General features: G+C 50.0%; 8 protein-coding genes across 8 annotated transcripts; 3 read left to right on the forward strand and 5 right to left on the reverse strand.

The window, feature by feature from the left end:
* Positions 1 to 44: 44 nt before the first annotated feature.
* On the reverse strand, positions 45 to 2,444 carry T069G_11172 (tetratricopeptide repeat domain-containing protein; the record flags this gene model as incomplete). Its single annotated transcript, XM_056178377.1, has 3 exons — positions 45 to 112; positions 176 to 2,284; positions 2,351 to 2,444. 3 exons carry the CDS (start codon positions 2,442 to 2,444, stop codon positions 45 to 47), a joined length of 2,271 nt encoding a protein of 756 aa, XP_056023251.1.
* A 929-nt stretch (positions 2,445 to 3,373) lies between these two features.
* T069G_11173 (uncharacterized protein) lies at positions 3,374 to 4,860 on the reverse strand (the record flags this gene model as incomplete). Its single annotated transcript, XM_056178378.1, has 5 exons — positions 3,374 to 3,629; positions 3,690 to 4,030; positions 4,091 to 4,414; positions 4,480 to 4,647; positions 4,732 to 4,860. The coding sequence occupies 5 exons, from the start codon at positions 4,858 to 4,860 to the stop codon at positions 3,374 to 3,376; spliced, it is 1,218 nt and encodes a 405-aa protein (XP_056023252.1).
* Positions 4,861 to 8,079: 3,219 nt separating this feature from the next.
* Positions 8,080 to 9,348, forward strand: T069G_11174 (mpv17 / PMP22 family domain-containing protein; the record flags this gene model as incomplete). Its single annotated transcript, XM_056178379.1, has 3 exons — positions 8,080 to 8,406; positions 8,523 to 8,798; positions 8,881 to 9,348. The coding sequence occupies 3 exons, from the start codon at positions 8,080 to 8,082 to the stop codon at positions 9,346 to 9,348; spliced, it is 1,071 nt and encodes a 356-aa protein (XP_056023253.1).
* Positions 9,349 to 10,210: 862 nt separating this feature from the next.
* On the reverse strand, positions 10,211 to 10,993 carry T069G_11175 (EAP30/Vps36 family domain-containing protein; the record flags this gene model as incomplete). The annotated part of the gene is made up of 1 exon (XM_056178380.1): positions 10,211 to 10,993. One exon carries the CDS (start codon positions 10,991 to 10,993, stop codon positions 10,211 to 10,213), a length of 783 nt encoding a protein of 260 aa, XP_056023254.1.
* Positions 10,994 to 12,081: 1,088 nt separating this feature from the next.
* On the reverse strand, positions 12,082 to 13,543 carry T069G_11176 (dnaJ domain-containing protein; the record flags this gene model as incomplete). Its single annotated transcript, XM_056178381.1, has 4 exons — positions 12,082 to 12,171; positions 12,233 to 13,318; positions 13,375 to 13,433; positions 13,513 to 13,543. The coding sequence occupies 4 exons, from the start codon at positions 13,541 to 13,543 to the stop codon at positions 12,082 to 12,084; spliced, it is 1,266 nt and encodes a 421-aa protein (XP_056023255.1).
* Positions 13,544 to 14,309: 766 nt separating this feature from the next.
* On the forward strand, positions 14,310 to 16,414 carry T069G_11177 (tRNA synthetases class I (E and q), catalytic domain-containing protein; the record flags this gene model as incomplete). Its single annotated transcript, XM_056178382.1, has 5 exons — positions 14,310 to 14,762; positions 14,818 to 14,928; positions 14,978 to 15,367; positions 15,427 to 15,684; positions 15,737 to 16,414. The coding sequence occupies 5 exons, from the start codon at positions 14,310 to 14,312 to the stop codon at positions 16,412 to 16,414; spliced, it is 1,890 nt and encodes a 629-aa protein (XP_056023256.1).
* Positions 16,415 to 16,898: 484 nt separating this feature from the next.
* Positions 16,899 to 17,729, forward strand: T069G_11178 (uncharacterized protein; the record flags this gene model as incomplete). Its single annotated transcript, XM_056178383.1, has 1 exon — positions 16,899 to 17,729. The coding sequence occupies one exon, from the start codon at positions 16,899 to 16,901 to the stop codon at positions 17,727 to 17,729; it is 831 nt and encodes a 276-aa protein (XP_056023257.1).
* A 631-nt stretch (positions 17,730 to 18,360) lies between these two features.
* On the reverse strand, positions 18,361 to 18,720 carry T069G_11179 (uncharacterized protein; the record flags this gene model as incomplete). The annotated part of the gene is made up of 1 exon (XM_056178384.1): positions 18,361 to 18,720. One exon carries the CDS (start codon positions 18,718 to 18,720, stop codon positions 18,361 to 18,363), a length of 360 nt encoding a protein of 119 aa, XP_056023258.1.
* Between the last annotated feature and the right edge of the window lie 2,246 nt (positions 18,721 to 20,966).

The following is a 20,966-nucleotide window of genomic DNA, read 5'->3' on the forward strand; positions in this document are numbered from 1 at the left end:
GTATTGTTAAACTCTCATGTAACGTCTAGTGAATACACATAATCTTATTCTCTATCATTGCTCCATATTTCTAGCCATTTTGAAGAGCCCAAGGTAACTGGATGCTGCACGCCTAAGACTCGCTGGCAGCCCTGGATACAGTCTTTCATTAGCGCCAGAGCATCTTCACGTCGACCTTGCTTCTTCCAGGTAATTGCGAGATTATTCATGCCGCTCAGTGTGTCTGGATGGTCGGCTCCCAGGTTCATCTTGAGAGCCTTCATCACTTGCACTTCTAGCTTCTCAGCTTCTTCCCATCTGCCTTGTTTATAATATGTTAATGCGAGATTGCCCATACTCTGCAGGGTATATGGATGGTCGGCTCCAAACATATTCTTGCGAGCCTCTACTACTTGCATCCCTAGCTCTTCAGCTTCATCCCATCGGCCTTGATTCCTATATGTTGATTCAAGCTCTTGCATACCTTCAAGCGTATATGGATGATCGATTCCAAGGGTATTCTTGTAGGCCTCTGTTACTTGCACCAGCAGCTTCTCAGCTTCATTTAATCGGCCTTGCTTCCTGTATGTCGATGCAAGACTGTTCATGCTGTGCAGGGTATATGGATGGTCGGTCCCAAGCGTATTCTTGCGAGCCTCTAGTACTTTCACCTCTAGCTCTTCAGCATCATCCCATCGGCGTTGATTCCAATATATAATTGCAAGGTCGCCCATGATTCTGAGCGTATCTGGATGATCGGCTCCAAATTTGGCCGTGTAACTTTCCACCAATTGCACATGTAGCTCTTCACCTTCATTCCAACGGCCTTGCTCTGATATTATTGATGCCAATGACCATATACTTTGTAACATTAGAGCGTCATCCTTTCCAAATTTCTTCTCGCACACCTTCTTAGACTTCCTCGCCATTTGCTCTGCAAGATTATATTTCCCTTGGCGACGCGCATACTTTCCTCCCTTATAACACAGAATCACCCAATCTTCGAGGGTATCCTCATTCGGTCGATAATCAAGGGCCACCTGAACATGTGCAAAGAGGTCCCGACAAATCGCCCAGTTCTCATATTTTGTTGTTGGGAATGACGCTGCTATCCGCGTAATGTACTGCTGCATGAACGTCTCTTGTAGTCCAAAAGCTTTCAGCCAACTTTTTATTGAGAGTTGTACGAGTCTGTGCATCTCAAACTTATTCCCTTCTTCATTCACAGCGATAAGGCAGTAGTTCCTCAGAACCAATATGTCTTCTTCAAAACTGCTACTGATATCATTATCAGAATCTTCGCCAGCGTCGGATTCTGATTTTTCAGTCTCATCCAGATTGTTGCTTTGCATCGTGGGATGGTTGAGCACCCACTCTGGAATGCCTTGTCGATCGAAGAAACTCATGAGCGATAGAAGATCTGCCGCAGAACGTTGCTGCGAGCGAATATGGTCGAATGAGATTGCCCATGTTCTGAGGACTGTGTTCGATGTCTCCTCGTCCCGCCCTATATCGTTTGCTTCATACTTTAAAAGTTTCACGCTTTCTCGTTCGCTCTTTCGAAACTCGGCGAGATATTTCTCAATCGAACTTCGCGGCCTTCTCGCTTGTATATAGGCAGCGGCCTGGCCAATAGCCAGGGGTATACATTCCAATGCTTTCACCAGATCTTCCGCCAAACTTGCCTCCGAAGGCAACAAAGGTGATCCCATCTTCCTCTCTAACAATGTAAGTGCATCCGCCTCTGACATTGTATCGACGTCAATTATATGCTTGTGTCCCCCAGTCAGTTTGGAAGCAAGGCTTCTATTGCGCGTGGTAAGGACGATAGCTCCGTTTCGACTCTTGGGAATGTATGCCGCTAATGACCGCTTGTCATGGACACTTTCACTTGCGCTATAGAGTACCTCGGTTTCATCGGCACTATCAAGGATGATAATCCACCGACCATTGTGTTCGATGGATAGCCAATTTTTTACAAGAAGCGGTATATCAGCCTGGGGTTGCTTCCGCTCAGGCAATTTAACGGCGTCGGCAATCAACCTGAAGCCTTCTTGAACACGCTCCTGTGTAGCTGCATGAATCCAGAACACCCAGATATTCTTATGCTTGTCGGCGAATCTGTGGGCGAATTCAATGGCCAGCTGCGATTTTCCAACACCACCAAGCCCCACGAGCGCCACTCGACCGGCGGGCTCCAAGCAGTGCGCAGAAATTTTGTCGAGCATGTCTCCTCGGTTGACGAAATCGGGGTCACGAGGAAAAGGGATCAACTGAGAAAGCGGTGGTGGAGTTTCTCGTCGTTCTGTTAGACACACAGTAATTAGCCCATTAGCCCGGATTCGTCTCTGAATGGCATCGATCATAGTACCCTGGGGGTAGTTGTGCACATTGTTAATATCGCCTTGATGGATCGTGGCATTATCGCCAAAAGTGTTGTTGTCAATACGGCGAGAATTTGACATGGTTCAAGCTAAATGCGCTCTTCTAAGTTGAAAGACTCGGAAACAGATGAGATCAAGGTGTTGATAGAATTATTCGAGATGAAGCGTTGGGCACAGCCTTGGGCTTCAATCTTTCAGAACTCGCTTAGCCCCTCTCCTTGCAAGGCAACCAATAAACAGTCTTGATTATATAACTCATTCCATTTACAGAAGATATATAGTAAGACGGTAATTCTCATCTGATATTCTGTTCATCTGTTCTAAAATATCATATAAATAGCCGGATGTCATATGCTTAGCGTCCGTCTTTTAGTTCTCAGCCAAAGCGTGTGATGCATCCCTGCCATTTTATGAATCAGCTTAAGAATCAAAGCGGAGTTATTAAATCGAGATCGATGGATTAGGTTGATTATATAGCAGTTGAAAATACAGTCTCGACAATATTGAGCTGTTTACTTGGGTTGCGTCAAAGAAAAGATACGGAGATAACATGGAGTGCGTGAAGAGAGGAAAGATGATACTGACAGCAGGGAAAGGAACGAGATGAAAAGCGCCGTGTATTATCGCTTTTGTTTATGTAGAACATGAATAGATTAGTAGGATAGGCGGTATACACTGGTTACTGTGCTTCTTTACGTTCTTTTAGCATTAGACAGAGGCAATGTAGAGATATACCGAGTGTTAGCTTCTTACTACCACAGCTGTTGCACCTAGAACCAACACGCTTTTTTTATGGACGTAATTCCATTCAGTGCAGATACAGAGGCAACTGTCTCCATCTCAGACCAAGCAGCTATAAAAGAAACCTCGTTTTGACTAGACAAATGCCTCCTACCGAATCCATCAATGCGGCATGACTCAAACAAACGATCGCTATCAACCTGCCAATGTGTATCACATATAATACAATAACGAAAGGGGGTGGATGAAATTCTTCAAAGAGCATGAGATCAAGCCTGTGTAATGACATCTGGAACTCCCAATTCGACGCTCTCCTCCAGCATGGCTACTCCGTGCGGCACCTTGAGCGGAGATGGAGGAAACCGTTCACTCAATACAGCAGTCGATGCGGCACTTGTTGCTTCGTGGGATGATTCGTCGACGCTCAACTCACGAAGGTGGCCATTTGCCGGCGTTTGCGGAACTGCCGATTCGGAGAGTAGCATGTCAATTTGACTGGAAGAAGCCTTTTCCGAGGGAGTGGAACTACTTGCAGGTTAGCTGCTTCACAAGAACGAGATACTGTTCTTAAATCTAGCTACTCACCAGCCGATATCATCGATGCGGTCATCAGTCTCATTCAAGTGAATCACTGGCGATGGCGGAGGTGTCCATTGTTGTGGATCAAACGTGCTGGATCCAGTAGCCTCTGCAAGCACATCCAGATTCTCGCACTTGGGGGAGTATTTTAAATGCACAGAGACGTTGCCTGATGCTTTGGGCGTCAGAGACCAGTCAAAATCAGCATCGTACTCTTCGATCTCGGTGTCATCCCCTTGCCTTGTCCACAAACGGCGCCCACGAGCTATCTGGGCGTCGATCCAATCCGTGGCACTCATAGTTGATGCGTGTGAATCATGCGTAGAGTGAGCGGGTGAAGATTGAGGCTATCATAGCAATATTAATCACAACTGCTGTAAAGGTATGTATACGCTAATGGAACTTACCAGAGGCACCGGACGGCAGCCAATGTTCGTGAGCACGTTTGCATCAACGACAGGTCGCTGGCCAAGGAGATGGAAGCTGTAGCCTGCTGCTGCAGTCGGGGGCACTTCGCCATCGGCAACAGCGTTGAGGCTTAGAAATGCACGGTCTGCACAGCCAGGACGACAGCTTTGGCATACTCGGTACTGGCACTCCTCTTGCGGAGTGCACAACCATGGCTTCTGGAATCCAATGTTACATGAAGCGCTGTCTAGCCCATACGGCTCAGCGAGGCGACTGAGTATCGCGGCGCTATTCTTGCGAACCTTGTCTCGCTGAATAACGAGCTGGACCTGGGATACCAGTCAGTACCTAGCAAACGATTAGAACGGTCTCTAGGGGTAATGCGTACATTTTCGCGCTGCCTGAGGATATGAGCCACCTGGTCAGGGTGATACTGTGCAAGCTGCTCCTGGCTGATCTCCTGAAAGAAACTGAGCCGGTCTTCGCGAACAGCAGGGCTCCTCTTTCGAATACCCATCATTGGAGTCAACTGACTACCGAGCTGGTCCATGCTGATCTAGTTGCGGTCACAGTTAGCATTTTTTTCCGCGGTAGTTCGTCAGCACAAACGGCGAGTTTCGTCGCGTCTTCGTTGCCATACAAAGTCTCCTCTCGCCACGGCGTGTTCTATCAAGTCCTCTCTATCCTGCGTACACTGGTAGAGCCACCCAGAAGGTCCAGGATAGTGACAGTTGGAACAGAGAAGACTTGGGCTGTAGATTCTCGTCATGGTGGCGTGGGTGCATTGCGGCTCGAAGACTGGGCGCCTGTGCAAGCCCGAAGGAAAGCGATGATACATGATTGACGGGTGTTTGATCTCCTGTTTGAAGCAGAGATGGGCTATCGTGAAGCTGTTGTCGACTCCAAAACGGGATAAGCAGGCGATGCTCGGGCGATGCTCAGGGGCTTGAATCCAGAGCTGGGTAAGTCCTAACGATGTTGGCGAAGAATGATGGCGAGATTTAGGACGATGGAGAGGCCAAATATTGGACTATTGGGGAGTGAAAAGATGAAGATTTTTTTCTTTTTCCTCAGTCTGGACGAGACAGGCATCTGAAGGAAGGGACCTGAAAGTTTTGCAGGCAGGCGGTGCCGGTGCGTGACTGACTGCCAGTGCCAAACAGCTGCCCGCCATTGTAGTGCTGGAGGCTCAACTGAGGCTGCCCTGTTGTTAGTGATTGACGCCCATGATTTAGGTGCTGGTCAAGATGCTGATAGCAGCTTGAAGGTTCCATCTGATAAGAGATCCATGGATGACATGAAGCCAAGTTGATCCATCAAATTGTTCAAAGGATACGGAGTACAAAGCCCTGAATTGGATTAGCACCTCCATGATGAGGCTTCATTGTCAAGTGAATGGACAAGACAGCTGGTCTTATACTAGATAATGTTGACAATATGGCATTGACCTGAGCTGAGGTTTGCTTGAGCTACATGAGAAAGGGCTGAAACATTCGAGACAATTGTGTTGCAGTGTATCATAAGTCATCAATGTCCATGTGCCCAGGCAGCTATCATTGTTTGTCAAACCACAGTCACAGAGACGGCATCCAGAGACCGACCGCAATATAACAGTCTCTCTATTGGCCAGCAGAATGCAAAAACCACCACAGCCATTCATTATTCAACCAATATTATTCGATACATTCATATATTGATCCAGCATGTATCACCTGTACGAGCGTGCACTAGCCTGCATAACAGTCAATATCGGCCAATGAACGCGCGCAAATGCCGTTTGTTATCGGTCCTCCACACGACACCGCCTGCGGACCCAATAGGAACGCCAACAGCTGCAGCTCCCCAAAACAAACAAAAACTTGTGCACTGCATCTCACGGGAGCAGCCATGCCGCCACCCAGGCACGGCACGGTAGTGTATACAGTACAGTACCTAGGGGGAGAAGAGGCGAACGATTGATTGCTTACAGGAACAGGCACAGGCACAGGAACGGGAACAAGCAAACTTGATCGGGAGTGAGGCGCTGCCACAGTCATCATCGCTCATCTCATCTGCACCATGCACGACAGACACGCGCGTGGCACGGCACAGCCAGCCCAAGGTTAGCCAGCCATGCAATCTCGGGTCCCCCCAGCCTCCAGCCTCCATCTCCATCTTATATCGTATCAAAAATCTTCGTGGTTGCTGTGGAGAAGGGAAATCAACCAAAGACGGTGCCGTCAATAACCCTCGCAGGGGCCGCAAAAGCGCGCGACTCCAGCCAATGGCGGCCGCTGCTGAGCAACAACACCACGACAAAGCAAAGACAACCTTGACCTTGCCAATGATGCTACCGCACGCCTCGTACAACTAGTGCAGTCCGTCCAGGTAGCGGCCGGCCGTGCCTTGGGCTTGCTTGGGGCCTGCTCGGGGCCTGGCAACCTTGCGACAGGCCTTGGACAGGCCTTGCCTCTCATCATCTCAACCCCCTGCCTCTCGTGCGTCTTAGCCTCGACCCAACACTCCAATCGCCAGCCCGGAGCCGCCCACATTTCGCCCACACTCGCCCACTTTCAGCCAGCAACGAGCAGCGGGAGCTTCAGGTCGCGACTCGACCGAACGCTGCGCTGCCCGATCGTGCGACCCCATCCGCTTTCCCAGCCTTTTTTCTCACCTCCCAGCTCCCAGCTCCCAGCTCCGGGCTCCAGCTCAGCCCAAAAGCTTGCTTGCAGGTGCGGAAAACTGGAACCGCGCTGCCAGACGCGTCTCTTGATTCGGCCGCCGCGCACCCACCCGATGCCCAAAGCAGACACAAGTTTATTAGGTGCCATCGGTCGGATTACAGGAAATACGGGGGGATTCTCAGGTACGAAAGCTGTGGCTCCGGCCGTCTGTGTTCGAGGGTCGAGGTCGAAGCTGTGCCTGCACTCGTAGTTACGGAGTACGGAGTACTGTAGCGCCAGTCCAGCACGAGTACAATCCCGTCGAGCATCCCGTACTCATCGGTACCTACCCTTTGCCTATACGTCCCGTCGTGGCACAAGTACCCCCGTGTGGTCTGTCTGTACCTTACCTGCCTCATCTCATCTCTCTCGCTCGACCTAGACAGGTACGAGGTACCGGCGTCATCCTTCCCGCCCAGCCTCTCTCATTCAATCTCCTCTGCGCTTCTTCACTCTTCAATCTCACTCCCTCGCGCGCTCCCTCTCTCGCCTCTCTCCCTTCTTCCCACTCCCTTCGGGGCCGCTGAGAAGAATCGAAACGAGAATCCCCCGGCACAATCGTCTTTGCCCCAGGACAAACCACGTTGAGTTCCCGTGAACGCTGCTGCTTGAACCGGTAAGTTTTGGCATTGAGGCCGCTTTTTGTTGTTTGTTTTGTTTTGTTTGCTTTGCTGTGTGTTGCTGGTATCGCCTGTCTTCCTGTCCCTCCCGCAGCTCCCCTCAGGTTCAGGATCGCTTCGTCTTCCCACGCCGTCATCCTAGCGGACGCGACACGGTTGGCAAGGGGGAGGCGGTTCAAGGGCCCTCCTCAAGTCCCCTTTGCCGAGGCAGCAAGTCCCAAACTGTATGCACTTGCATGCTCAAGAGCTGGATCAGCAAGCCCAGCGGACTCCAGACATGTCCAGGGCCCGGGGGGGTTGGGAGACCCACTCAGCGCATCAAGGCTCAGTGTCTCGTCGTGTAAACAAATCCATTGGCCAGGCCCTGTCACCACGACAGCCTCAATTGCTCCCCAATCTCTCCGCCGCCCGAAGCGTTTGCATCTGCTAATCATCCCGCCGTCGCGTCGTTGGACAGCCAGACCCTCTCCGCCCGTCTCATGACGACGTTTTATCCCTGACCAGCCCCACGAGAGCAAAGCTGCACGTCGATTGATCCTGCAACAACATCTCAAGTCGCTTGTCTCTGCCACTGTTGTTGCCGCCGCCGCTCCCCGTCGCCGACGCCACGATCCCCGATCACGACCACGACTCGACCATAGCGACACCGCCAGCAAAACGAGCACCATGTCGGTCAAATTCGAGCGGGACACGATCCAGACGCTCCAAGATGCGACCTCGAACGCTCTTCAGCCTTTTCAAAGCGTCACCGCCGACAATGGCCCCATAGTCCAGAGGTCCATCAAGACGGTCACCGAGAAGACGGTCGATGCGGCCGCCCAGCAGGCTGCTGAGCGCGCCGCCGCTCTCGCCGAAGGTCCCGGACCTATTCGAAGGGCCTTCGAGGGCGCCGCTCCTCTTCCCGGTACCAGTGGAAAGCATCCCCTCGCCGAGACTCTCGGCACGGCATTGACAGGAGGAAAGGCCATGGCCGGCACCAAGGGCTATCTGGCGGTATGTTTTTTTGGATCCTGGGCGCGCAAACCGAGCGAAGGAGAATGGAGGAGGAAGAAAAGCCACCAGAGATTGGTAGTGGGTTTGAAATTAGGTTTGGCTAACAGCTGTTTTAGGCCTACATCAAGGAGCTCGAGTCGAACCCTCTGCGCACCAAGATGCTCACTGCCGGTACCCTCGCCGGAGCTCAGGAATTCCTCGCCTCGTGGCTGGCCAAGGACCGCAACAAGCATGGCAACTACTTCACCTCGCGCGTGCCCAAGATGGCCGCGTACGGTGCCTTGGTCAGCGCTCCCCTGGGCCACTTTCTCATCTGGCTCCTCCAGAAGCTCTTCAAGGGTCGCGTTAGTCTCCGGGCCAAGATCATCCAGATCGTGGTCAGCAACCTGGTGGTATGTGCTCAACCAATCTAATAAGCGAATTGCTTGCTCTACTCCCTCATGACATCATTCATGCTAACTCGTTCATGCTTAGATTGCGCCTATCCAGAACAGCATCTACCTGGTCGCCATGGCTCTCATTGCCGGCGCTCGTACGTTCCACCAGGTTCGCGCCACCGTCAAGGTTGGCTTCTGGAGAGTCATGCGCATCTCGTGGCTCACCTCCCCCATCTGCCTGGCCTTTGCCCAGCAGTTCCTCCCTGACGAGCTCTGGGTTCCCTTCTTCAACTTGGTCTCCTTTGTCATTGGCACTTACATCAACACCCTCACCAAGAAGAAGCGTCTCGCCGCCCTGCGCAAGAAGCACTACGGTGACAGCCGCGAGACTCGCCCTCCTTACGGCGACAGCCGTGACAACCGTCCTCCTTATGGCGATAGCCGTGACAACCGCCCACCCTACGGTGACAGCCGTGATAACCGACCTCCCCAGATGGGTCGCCCCGGTCCCGAGGATTATCCCCCTCCTCCTACCAACATTGGCGGACACAACCCCCAATACTAAAGACAACTGGGACCTAAAGGCCTACAATGATACCCTGGCGGCGGAACATGCGCTGGAGTACTCTCCCCTTCTAAGGCAGCCAGGTAATTTTAAAAAAACAACCATAATCTGAAGTGTGGCGGAAGATGTTAAGCCATTTGTTCCCTCGCGTAATAATTGGCAAAGGACGCGAGAGAAGGGAGCACGAATTTTTCTAAATGAGAAAAATTGCCAGTGAGAGCTTTTGTTTTCGTCTCGACGACATGATTTTTGTCTTTGGAGGCTCCATGTGTCAAAATGAACTGCTCCTCTTCTTCTCCGAGGAGAGATATGATGCAATGAATGGGAGGTATTTGAGTTGGAAAGGTGGCTTTTGGGGGGGAGGGCAACGCGATGTTTGTTAGTAATGACTTGGTTAGATGCTCCCTGTATAAATGTTTGATTTTTTGACGTTTTTTGTCTCTTTTTTTTTTTGGTCCGCACATGTATTTGTCCTCTTTGTTCTTCTTTTCCCTGTTAATGTCGTGTATCAAGGTAGATAGAGTCCGTCTGGGCGTGCCGTCTATATACTTTGACGTAAATTGAGGTTGTTGTAATGTTCTTGAGTCGTGTATTTGGCGTGACGATGTGACGATGTGCAGACTGAGTTGTTATTGACTTCCAGCATGCAGATTCATGTCTTTTCCATGATAGACACAGAGATTCCTGAATCATAATGGCGTGGTTGGTTCGTCTTTAAGGTGACCAACTCTCATGCCCCTTAAGCTAGTCATCGACTCGACTGGTTCGACTCAGGAACATTGTGGTTCAGCGGCTGTTTGCACATCGTCTCTTGGGAGTTTGAGTAGTCATATCCTGGAGATTAACCCCTTTACCAGCCTCCTCAGACACCCGCCTCGCCGTCCGTACCGGCATCAGCCATGACACCAGGGCTCCAGTACTCCCACTCGCCCTTGGTCTGCTTGTCCACCCACAGCATCCCACCGGCCATCAGATCGTCGATAACCGTTTTGCATCTGGCTTCGTCCCAGCCGAGGTTGTCCCGCAACATGCCCACGCTCACGTACCCCAAGACCTGCGCTGCCTCCACGACAGCAGCCTGGTCGGTGCTCAGCTCACGCGGCACGCTACGCACGTACTCCTTGCGGCCGACAGTAACAACAGCATAACTACCAAGAGGCTTGAGCGTCTCGACAGCGCGACGCACGTCGTCGTCACTGATCGAATCCGCGCCCTCCATACGACCCTTGGACACGCGCTCACGCAGCTCCGAAAGACCAATCAAACCCCCATTCTCGGCTCGCGTCGCACCGCAAACCTCTACAATGCGCACCGCCAGCTCAAAGTAAAAGTCATTAACCGTCTTTCCTAGGAGCTGCGCCCAGACGGAGTTCCCGGAGCCGCTGCTGTGGTTGTTTGACGAGGCGAGGGGGTCGACGCCGATGGCGGAGCACATGCGTGCGAATTGGGCGCGGAACGAGGGGTCGGAGCGTATGTCCTTTGCGTGGGTCTGGGCGAACTGCTGGAGGAGGGAGCGGAAGACGGCGAGCTGGGTCTCGAGGGCTTGGGCGTTTGTTGCGCGGAGGGAGGAGCCGTGGGAGGCGAATTGGCGGGAGGTGATGCGGGAGCGGTCGAAGGCGGCGATGCCGACGCCTTTGCGGGACATGGTGGTGATGGTGATGGACGGTGGATGATAGTGATGATGATGACGTTGATGGAGGGAGTTGTAGGTAGTTAGATGGAGGGAGATGGAGGAGGAGTTTGAAAGATAAGAGTAAACGGTGAAGGAAGAAGGAGAAGAGGAATAAGTATAAAGATGGAAGAGTGATGATAAAAGGTTATAAAGAGGAGAGAGAGAAAGGGTGAGGCTCAAGTTGAGGTTGAGTTTCAATAGGGAGGTTCCGATTTGGAGGGGCGGCAGTCAGCGGGGCTGCCAAGGCGGCGAGGGTGCCGAGAGAGCTGAAGGTACAGGTACCTACATACATGCACCACTAACGGGGGGTGCTATAAATTGCACAGCATAACTAACAGCTTAGATGGGAGTTTCAGTAATGAATGATTGATGAATTGGATAAGATATTCAAGTGGGATTTTGTGTTTGGGTAAATGAAGTGATGGAGTTGTGCACAGGTGAGTTCCTGTTGCTTGAAGCAAATTGTATAAACGGCTATATTAGTGTACTTAAGCTTTAGTGATTATACTGTGGCGTGGCATAACTTTGATCTTGAAAGCATCACAACAGGACATGAGAGATGCAGCCATTTAGCAATACTTGAACACAGTGATAGCCACATGTGAAATGATAGATTTTACCTTATTTATACCAGAGCTAGATGTATCATGCTCACCTTGTTGGTTTAAACCCAACCACATCCTCAGATATGCAGGGTAGCCACTCTCCTCATGTCAATGCATCATCAAACTCAACAGCACAACCATCATAAGCAAAATCGTCAAATTGGATTCTACAAGGCTTTCGCGCCCCTAATGAAAAAAAAAAAAAAAAAAGGCATTGTTACCAGCCATTCCCATCCCTATCCATTGTTCTCTTCATCCCGTAATGACCGTCATATTAACCCTCTATCCCAGCGTCCATCATGGAAATTTCAAAAAATAAAAAAGTCGTAAAAGCCCACTCCCTGGGCGGCCAAGTTTCCGTTTCTTTTCAATAAACGGAGTCTAGTTTCTATCCTCAAGCAAAACAACAAATTGTGACATGTTTGACGTGTCAGATGAGTCTTCTTTTTCCCTTCCTTACTGTGTGGCGCATTGTGTCTGGCCTTCGCCCTCGTCGTCGTCTTCCCATTCGTTGCCGAATCGAGGATCGCCTTGATCAGCACCCATCTACGTTTCCAAGTTAGCTTCTCTCATGTTATAGCAATTGTGGGGTATAGTGTATGCTCACCTCTTCAATGTCAGCGCCGTCTTCATATTCGACCTCGTCAATCTCCTCAGCCTCCACAGCTGGCAGTGGTGGTGGCAGCATCTTCGCCAATGCCTCATAGGCAGACTCATCCTTCAGCCAGTCGTCCTCGGGGAACTCGACCTTGACCAGGAGATACAAGTCTCCCCTGGCGTCGCCCCTCTTCATGGGCATACCCTCTCCAGGGATCTTGATGCAGTCCACTGGCTTCAGAACCTTGCCCCGCGGTCGGTTGAGCTGGATACCCCGGCCGTCGAGGTGTTTCAGCACTACGCGGTTGAATCCGATGAGGGCCTCGCTCAGGGAAACAGTCAACTCTGCGGAAAGATCATTTCCGAGTCGAGAAAAGACGTCGTGGGGTTCCTCGATAAGGGTGAAGACAATATCTCCGGGTATCTGGTCTGGATACTGATCTGCCTCTCCCTCCAGAACGATGCGCTCGCCCTGCATAGATCCCCGGGGAATGTAAATCTCCAGTGCCTTCTTCTCCTGTGTGGTTCGCTTGCCCTTGCACTTCTTGCACCTGTCCTTCTCCTTGTACACCTTGCCGGAGCCCGTGCAGTGATCGCACAGGACAGTCTCGCGGCGCATCATGCCGGGGCCAATCTGTCGAATGGCCTCGACCATGCCGTGGCCCTTGCAGCGCTCGCAGGAAGTGGGCTTCGCCTTCTCCTTGCCTCCAGAGCCCTTGCAGACACTGCAGACAACCTGCTTGTTGGCAGAAAACTTGACAGTCTTGCCCTTGTATAATTCCTCGAGCGTGACCTTGTATTCCTGCTCCTCGTCGGGTCCCTTTCGGGGTCTCATAGGGCCGCCAGGACCGCCGGGGCCACCGGGGCCGCCCATGTTGAATCCGAACATCTGGGACAGGATATCGTTGAGATCGACCTCCGGGCCGCCGGGGCCTCCCCGTGAGCCGTCAAAGGCAGCCATGCCATGGGTGTCGTAGAGGTGGCGCTTATCTTCATCGCTGAGGATCTCGTAGGCTCGGCTGGCTTCCTTGAACTTGACCTCGGACTCTTCGCGCTGCTCCTCGGGTACTTTGTCTGGGTGGTATCTCAGTGCAGCCTATTCAGATTAGCTTGGAACGAAGCGAATAGGATTCGGAGTCGGTGTTGCGGTACCTTGCGATAGGCCTTCTTGATCTGATCGGGCGTTGCACCTCTGTCGATTTCGAGGATCTCTGGAAATGGAGAGGTTAGATAAGACAAGAACAGGAAGAGGAGGAAAGACAGAAGATGTGTCCAAACGCTCAAACATACCATAGAGATCAATTTCCGCTTCGGAAGCCATACTGACGGCTAGTTGTTGGTTTGCTAGAGAAAATGCAGATTTTCAAGACGATGGCAGAGTGGAATCCAGAAAATCTTTTGGCGTGGCGCGGGGTCGATGCTGGAGCCTGCAAACGTACGAAGTCCAGCTGCTGCCTTGCCAATCAAAGACTGTATGCAAGGCTGATGAATGAAAGAAAACACCAAGGGAAAAAAAAGGTGATGAAATCTCCGTTTGGCCGTATCGGAGTTGGAAATTGGACAAACAAATGGGAGGGCAGCTAAATTACATTACTCACAAAAAGATTTGCCGGCTCTTTGCATCTGCCGCCAAACGCAGCGCCACGGCTTTGGCAGTGACTTGCGGGACGTGGATCAGGTACCCCGAATTTGCTTGGTCACGCATAGCTCGGGGCTTGTATCACACAAGTACAGGCATAATTTATGGTGGAAGTCTTAATCCTGTATAATGGAGGCCTCTAGAGCGGTTGATTCAATTACGAGGCCACAGCATCACCTAAATTTACAGTTTTCATCACACTCTTCCTCTCTGAATGTCTTATAATTGATAGTACCTTATACTTCGCCCCGCGATAGACGGCTGTCCTTGTCTTTATCGTTGTCTATCAGCCTTATCAACAATATCCACATCTAGCCGAACCTGGCGCCACATGTGGCGTTGCAACAAAAAATACGCCTCACATATCAAAGTAAACGCATGATGCCTCTCATTCATTATCCACACAAGATATGATGAATGAGGCCATACACGATTGTGGCTTTTTATCATGTCCTCATCCGTCCTTCGGCTGAGCTTACAGAGATTGGGCAGCCGTTCAATATGTGAATCACGGATAGCCACTTCCAATCACCAGCTGAGCCGAAGTTTTGGCACATCTGCCGCTCTTCGTTGTGACAGACAAAATCTCTCTGTCCAATACACCACCAATTCAAAACACCCAGGGGAAGAGAACAGATGTCAATCTCAAAAACGAACCTATAGCTCAGGATTGAAAGGTCTACGGAGCAAGAATAAGAAACACAATGACGCAGCTTCTCTTCCATCAGATTCACCCACAATTCTAGGCCAAAGCGCCGACCTCCCGATCCGCGCCCGATTTGCTCCGTCACCAACGGGATACCTGCATCTAGGGTCTCTGAGAACAGCGCTTTTTTGTAAGCTAGCTGTGCTTGCTTCCAATGAAGGAGCTTTCATCCTCCGTATTGAAGATACCGATCAGGTACGGAGAGGCCACTCTTAGTGAAAAGGGACAAGTGCTAAACAGGGCCATATAGAACCGTCTGGTAAAAGATGCCGAGGAGCGATTAATGAAGGACCTTAAATGGGCGGGGCTATCATGGGATGAAGGGCCAGACTGTGGTGGACCATATGGTCCATATAGACAAGTAAGTTGACATAGCTCTCAGACACGCTGTTCCATCTAACAGAGTCCAGTCTGAGAGGTTACCCGTTTATCAAGAGCACGTCCAAACACTCTTGGATCATGATCACGCCTACCGCTGCTTCTGCACACCTGAGCAGCTGGAGTCTCAGAAACGTGAACTCCACGAGGCCGGCAAGCCGACCATTTACCCTGGGACATGCCGCTCCATAGATGCAGCCGAGTCGGATCGACGGGCAAAGGCCGGAGAGTCTTATGTAGTTCGCTTCAAGAGTGACAAGTTTGGCCGACCTAAGCTTCATGATGCCATTTACGGGCGATTTCAGAAGAAGGACATGGAAGAAGACTTCATTCTGATGAAGACAGATGGATTCCCTACGTATCATTTGGCCAATGTGGTTGATGACCACTTGATGAAAATTACACATGTAATCCGTGGTGAGGTAGGTAACTCTATATTTCGGCTATTTGCACGGCTACATGAGATTAACGACCTCCATAGGAGTGGCTTATTTCGACACCGAAACATGTTGCGCTGTACGAAGCCTTCGGCTGGCAGCCTCCGACGTTTGCGCACCTTGGTTTGCTAGTGGATCTAGACGGCAGCAAGCTCAGCAAACGAAATGATAGCGTCAACATATCCAAGTACCAGACCGGGGGCACGTTCCCTATGGCTTTACTGTCCTGGCTGGCCAACCTCGGATCCTCATTCAAACGAGACGTGCAACCGCCTCGGACAGTAGAAGATGTGGCCAATGCTGTACGGTTTGATCTCCCTCAGGTATCCTACAAACACTGCTAACATGGGGTAGTTGACATTTAAATTCACACGTGGCGGCATCAAATTGAACCTGTCAAAGCTTGAATACTTTAACAACAGGTACCGTGATGCGATGCTCTGGAAGCCTGTCCCGGCGTTGGCAGACCAAGAGGCAAAGCTCATCGATCAACACCTGACGCAACCCATACTGAGCGAAATCGAAGCAATCACAAACGGGAGCATCGAAAGTGCGGAACTGACAGCGAGAGCATGGCGGCTACCGCTTGAGCTTGTTCCGACATTAACCAATCCTACCGAGAAGGGTCAATACGTGTACAAGGCAATTGTATCCAAACAGGGAGGCTTTCAATCGCCGAGCGATCTGATATCACAGCACCCATATCTCTTTTGGCGTGTGCCGCTGGACGTTTACAAGACTTCTCTCGCGAAAGCAAGACCTGAGCCAAAGGTGCTCGATGCTCTCGAGGAGGCAATCTCACAAGAATCTTATTGGAATGGTGACTGCAGCCAGGTGATGCAGGCCATACAGTCGAAAGTCAAGCCCCAGGGAGTCGACCAGCTTACGATTCACAACGTACTGCGAGTAATTGCTGCTGGTGGGCAAGACGTTGTCTCTCAGAGCAGTTCGAGGATGTTTGCTCTTCTGGGACGAGATGAATGGACACATCGGCTAAACGTTGTTAAGGAGCTTCTCAGCGAACTGAACTAGGACTGAATAATTCGATGGTGTTGCAGGCAGCATTCTTCAACTGGATGGCAAAGATGTTGCTGCTTCCTCCTTTCCCGCTCCAACTATTACCACACGATAGACTGTACAATAACACGATCTGAACTGTATAAAGTACTTTGCCCTGCGTTTGCCTCTGTCATTAGATGTATATAGAGGCGCCCCTAGAGAAACCCCAGACGAAGTTGTCGACCCACGATGCCACTCCCGCCAACTGACGGACAGCTGGCAGCCCCCTTTTTGCATATTCGACTTACCGCACTGGCATAGCATAAAAGAATGCAATGGTAATAGAGTGCAAAAATTTCGCAAGTTCTAGAAACTTTGCGTTTCCAACTCTTCCTCTTCCACCTCACGCCCTTTGGCTTTGCCTTTCCGCATTGCTCCAGATTCACCCCTAAACAAGAAGGTGGAAGGACTTCGACTATACTCAAGCAAGTACATACCGAACAATCGCTTTGCAAAAATGAATGACAATCCGCACGAAGATCAGTTTCATAATCCTCCGGGATTCTTCTACGTCGCTATTACTGAAGCAATCGCAGACAATGACGAGGACATGATGGACGCTGACTTGACGGACGAGGACTTGATGGCTCTGGAGGAGGCAACACTCCAAGACGATTCCTCCTCCACCGAGATCCTCGATCACGATGCTGATGACATTGCCAGAGAGAGAGAGCACCTGGAAATCTATGCAAACATTCGAGCTGCGATGCTTGAAGACCAACTTGAACGTGCGCGCTCTGAAGTGAAGAGGCTCAATCGACCCTTGACACTTGACGACGTGATGCCCGTTCTGGAGCTGTACCGACAATTCATCCGCATCGTTTGCCCTCAGGACGATTTCGACAGAGAGAAATGGGTTCGATATCGTGAGCAATGCCTAGGATTGCAAAGACGATTCCTCGAAAAGAAAGAAGTATACCAACTCATCCAAGCGAAATGCGAAACGATGCGCGAGAAATGCGGCAGTCTCCTCGAGAAGTGCGTCGCGATCTGTGAGTACTACGACAAGTTCCAAGAACGAATCAACAGCCTCTTTGAAGAAGACAAGAAAGAAGACGAAGACGAAGAGCTGTACGACATGATGAGAGGCAAGATGGGTGCAAACGAGCAGAGAATTGAGGGTTTGCTGAATGAGGGCACGAATTTGATGCAGACGATTGAGGCGTATATGCTTTGGGCTTATAAGCTGGAGAGAAAGTCGTTGTATAATATCTATCAGCTGCGTCGCTTTGAAGGGGTTCTTGATGATATTCTGCGGTCGTTTGACTATTGGTTTGGGGAGCTTTGAGGTTGGATAGTATCATGGGGGATGGTGATTCGTGTTGCTCGAGAGTAATACCGTGGGAGTTGCGATTTTGACGCGTCGGGAGGATTATTTACGCAACACCATGTACACACAGGAGCAGTAGTGGGAAGATTCTAATGAAGAGGGTATCGGTTCATTTAACGTGGAGTGTCTATTCCAAATTATATGTGTGATATCTTTGCTCTCTACCAAAATCTTGACTGATATCAGCATGGGTATTCGTATTCGTATAATCTCACTCAAGAATGTTATAGTAGTCTCTCTTACATGTAAATGGAATTCACCCATGAGTTCTACAGAAGGCGCACTCAATCAGCCATGAAGCATTTTCATTTCTAAAACTATTAACTATTCTAACGGGGAATCAGATCAACATCAAAATATCCAATCATTGGCGTTTTCATCTCGGCAAATTATAAATCATAAGAATCAGGTCAACGGCATATCCCAACGGCGCGTAAAAAAAGAAGTTTCAAAGCACCAAAGCACCAAATCTCGTAGTCTCAAGTTTTTTCCATCATTTTTCGTCTAGGGGAATGAATCAGCTTCGGGTTCAAATCCACATCACGAGAAGATGAGCTTACTGTTTGTTTAGTTGTATCCAGGCAAGACATTAGACCACCGTCTTTCTCAGGGCTCGGAAACGACGGATCAACACGGGGGGAAGATGAGTCTCGTTCTGGTTCACCCAAGTGTTGTTGATGCTGACAGTGGTGTTGGGGTAATAAGGAGTAGAAGGAGCAGAAGCCGCGATGACTGTTGTGTTGACAGCGACAGTTCCGTTGGCAATGGCCGTCGAGTTCCAGTTGACAATGGTCGTCGTGTTCCAGTTGATACCGGTAGTAGTGTTCCAGTTGGTAGGAGTTGATGTGTTCCAGTTAACGACGGTAGAGTTCCAGTTGCCGAAGCGATACGTGGGCACGGCTCCAGCGACGGCAGCGCAAGCAGCGACAATAACGGCAGAAGTCTTCATCTTGGGCTTTGGAAGTTGTATCGACGGATGTTTCCCTAGTGGCTATAAACGAATGATTTGCTTTGTTTAAAAGAGCGTGGACAGTCACGAAGCAAGCAACAACAGCTAGTATCACGACTCAAGCAAGGGGGACAAACGCAGCAGAAGAAAAGAAAAAAGAGGGAAGAGGGCCAAGCCGACTGCATGGGGGAAAGGCTCCTTTACTAAATACTCGGGATCCATTCGAGGCAGCCTCGTCTATACGTCGAATGTTGGCACTTTATTCAGCCCACTTGCGTACTCGTACTTTGCAACGGAGCATTACTACGACTACGACTATCAGTACCCTTGGTCATTGGCTAGGGGGGGACCTTGACCTTGCACGGAGCCTCAGCCGAAGAGACGAGGCCATGTACCGACAGGAAGAAAACAAGTACATGGCATGGCACTCTGGTCGGTGTGAGAGTCAGTCAGTCGGATAGGAGCACAGATGGACGAAAGAGTTCGTCTGCCACGGAAGCAAATGGATCACCGGTGGGACCGACGTTATGGGCCTAGTATTAAACGGTGACATGTGAAAAGACGATGCCTGTTTTTGGATAGAAGTAGGCAGGGGTAGAAGAGTTCGCTTGTTGGCGAGAGAAGGAAAAAGAAATGAAGCAAGCTTGCTGTTCTTAGACGGTTCATGATAGTGAGATGATGGAGTCGTTTTAAGACGACACTAATGGCAATTGCCGAGATTATATTGTTCTCTTTTTCATACAATAATTGTTGTTACTGTTAGCAATGACGGTGAGATGATTATTAAAAAGAAAGAAAAATATGAGATTCTGGGATTGTCTGCCTTATCGACCCCCTTTTCCGTACAGAACCTGTCGTTATCTACGTCCATGCTAAAAAGGCCCCATCACCAACATTTTTTCGTGGTAGAACAGACAGGGATACGGTGGGACCACCCAAAAGAGAAGAATGTTCTCGCTCAGTCAATGATTATCGCACATCATAGATGATAATCTAGTATTTAAAGATGTTGTCGTAAAATAAAGTTGGAGAGCTTATAAACTCCTAATATCTCGAGTTTGTATGACTTCAAGGCGTTGTTTCGAGGCTTCACCTGGACTATTTACCATTTGGCGGTGTTACCACAGCACGTGCTTTTCTATGGATCTCACCAGAGGACTCACGCGGTCCAGCTCCATAAATCTCGTCATTCTGCAGCAAAATACGACAGTTCATCGGACTGGGACTCTCTCTCTCTCTTTTCCACCGCATATCCAGTAAGGGAAGCATATGCCAGAAACACAAAGAAGAAGAAAGAAACAAGAAGAACAAGGAGAAGAAATCCTCTCACAGCCAATATTCACTCATTCAATTTAACTCATCTACAAACGCCAATCTCAGCCACACCCGAGCAAATCAGCAAATCTCGCAGATCATGCAACGCCAAATCTTGCACATCTGTAAACTAGCACAATAAGCGCCAACGTCTTGTAACCGTAGTGCAAATAAGGCACAATCTATCTACAACACACTACAACACTACGATTTTTAGCATATGCAGCCCAACACGGATAAAAAAGGGGTGAGTAAAAGATCTTCCCGCCTCAACTATTCCGTGGTAGGTAGGTCAGTAAAAAACACCATCGCCAAAACACCAAATTAACCACCATGCTACTGAACATTGAAATTACGGTATTTCGTAGACTAGATCGTCCGCACAAAACGGTCTTTCTGCATCTCCCACGCTTTATATCCGATCGCATCGCTAAAAAAACAACAGTCGAGAAAGCTTCCACAGCACTAACTAACAACCCCCATGCTCCTCCTCCACCCCCGGCTTGTCTAGGTAAAAAGCAGGTTTTGATATGGATGGGACCCTTGCACAGCCTCTCAACAAAAAAAAAATTCATCACTTACCGACTCTTGCTCTGCTAAACTCTTAGTCTAGTATATCCGATATTGTTCCTGCTTGGTCCCCTGTCAGATGCTGCATGTTGTCGATCCACCGCCTGATTCGGTTTCTTTCTTCCCGAGCCCTGGTTCATCTCTTATCGGCATCTGGCGAATCTGAAATCAACCTTATCATTTCTTCAGGGGCGCTGCCAGTCTGAGAATCTACGTATATACTGTACAGAGTACTGCTATCACCAAGATATCGAGTCACAGCTTCACATGTTGGGAGTTGTTTCGTGAGTACGAAATAATTCAAGTCGTTGCACATAAGTGGCCTGAAACCAAGGCTCTCTCTAACTATCCCAAACATGTCA

Source organism: Trichoderma breve, assembly GCF_028502605.1.
Source record: "Trichoderma breve strain T069 chromosome 7 map unlocalized scaffold00008, whole genome shotgun sequence".
Taxonomy (NCBI): Eukaryota; Fungi; Ascomycota; class Sordariomycetes; order Hypocreales; family Hypocreaceae; genus Trichoderma; species Trichoderma breve.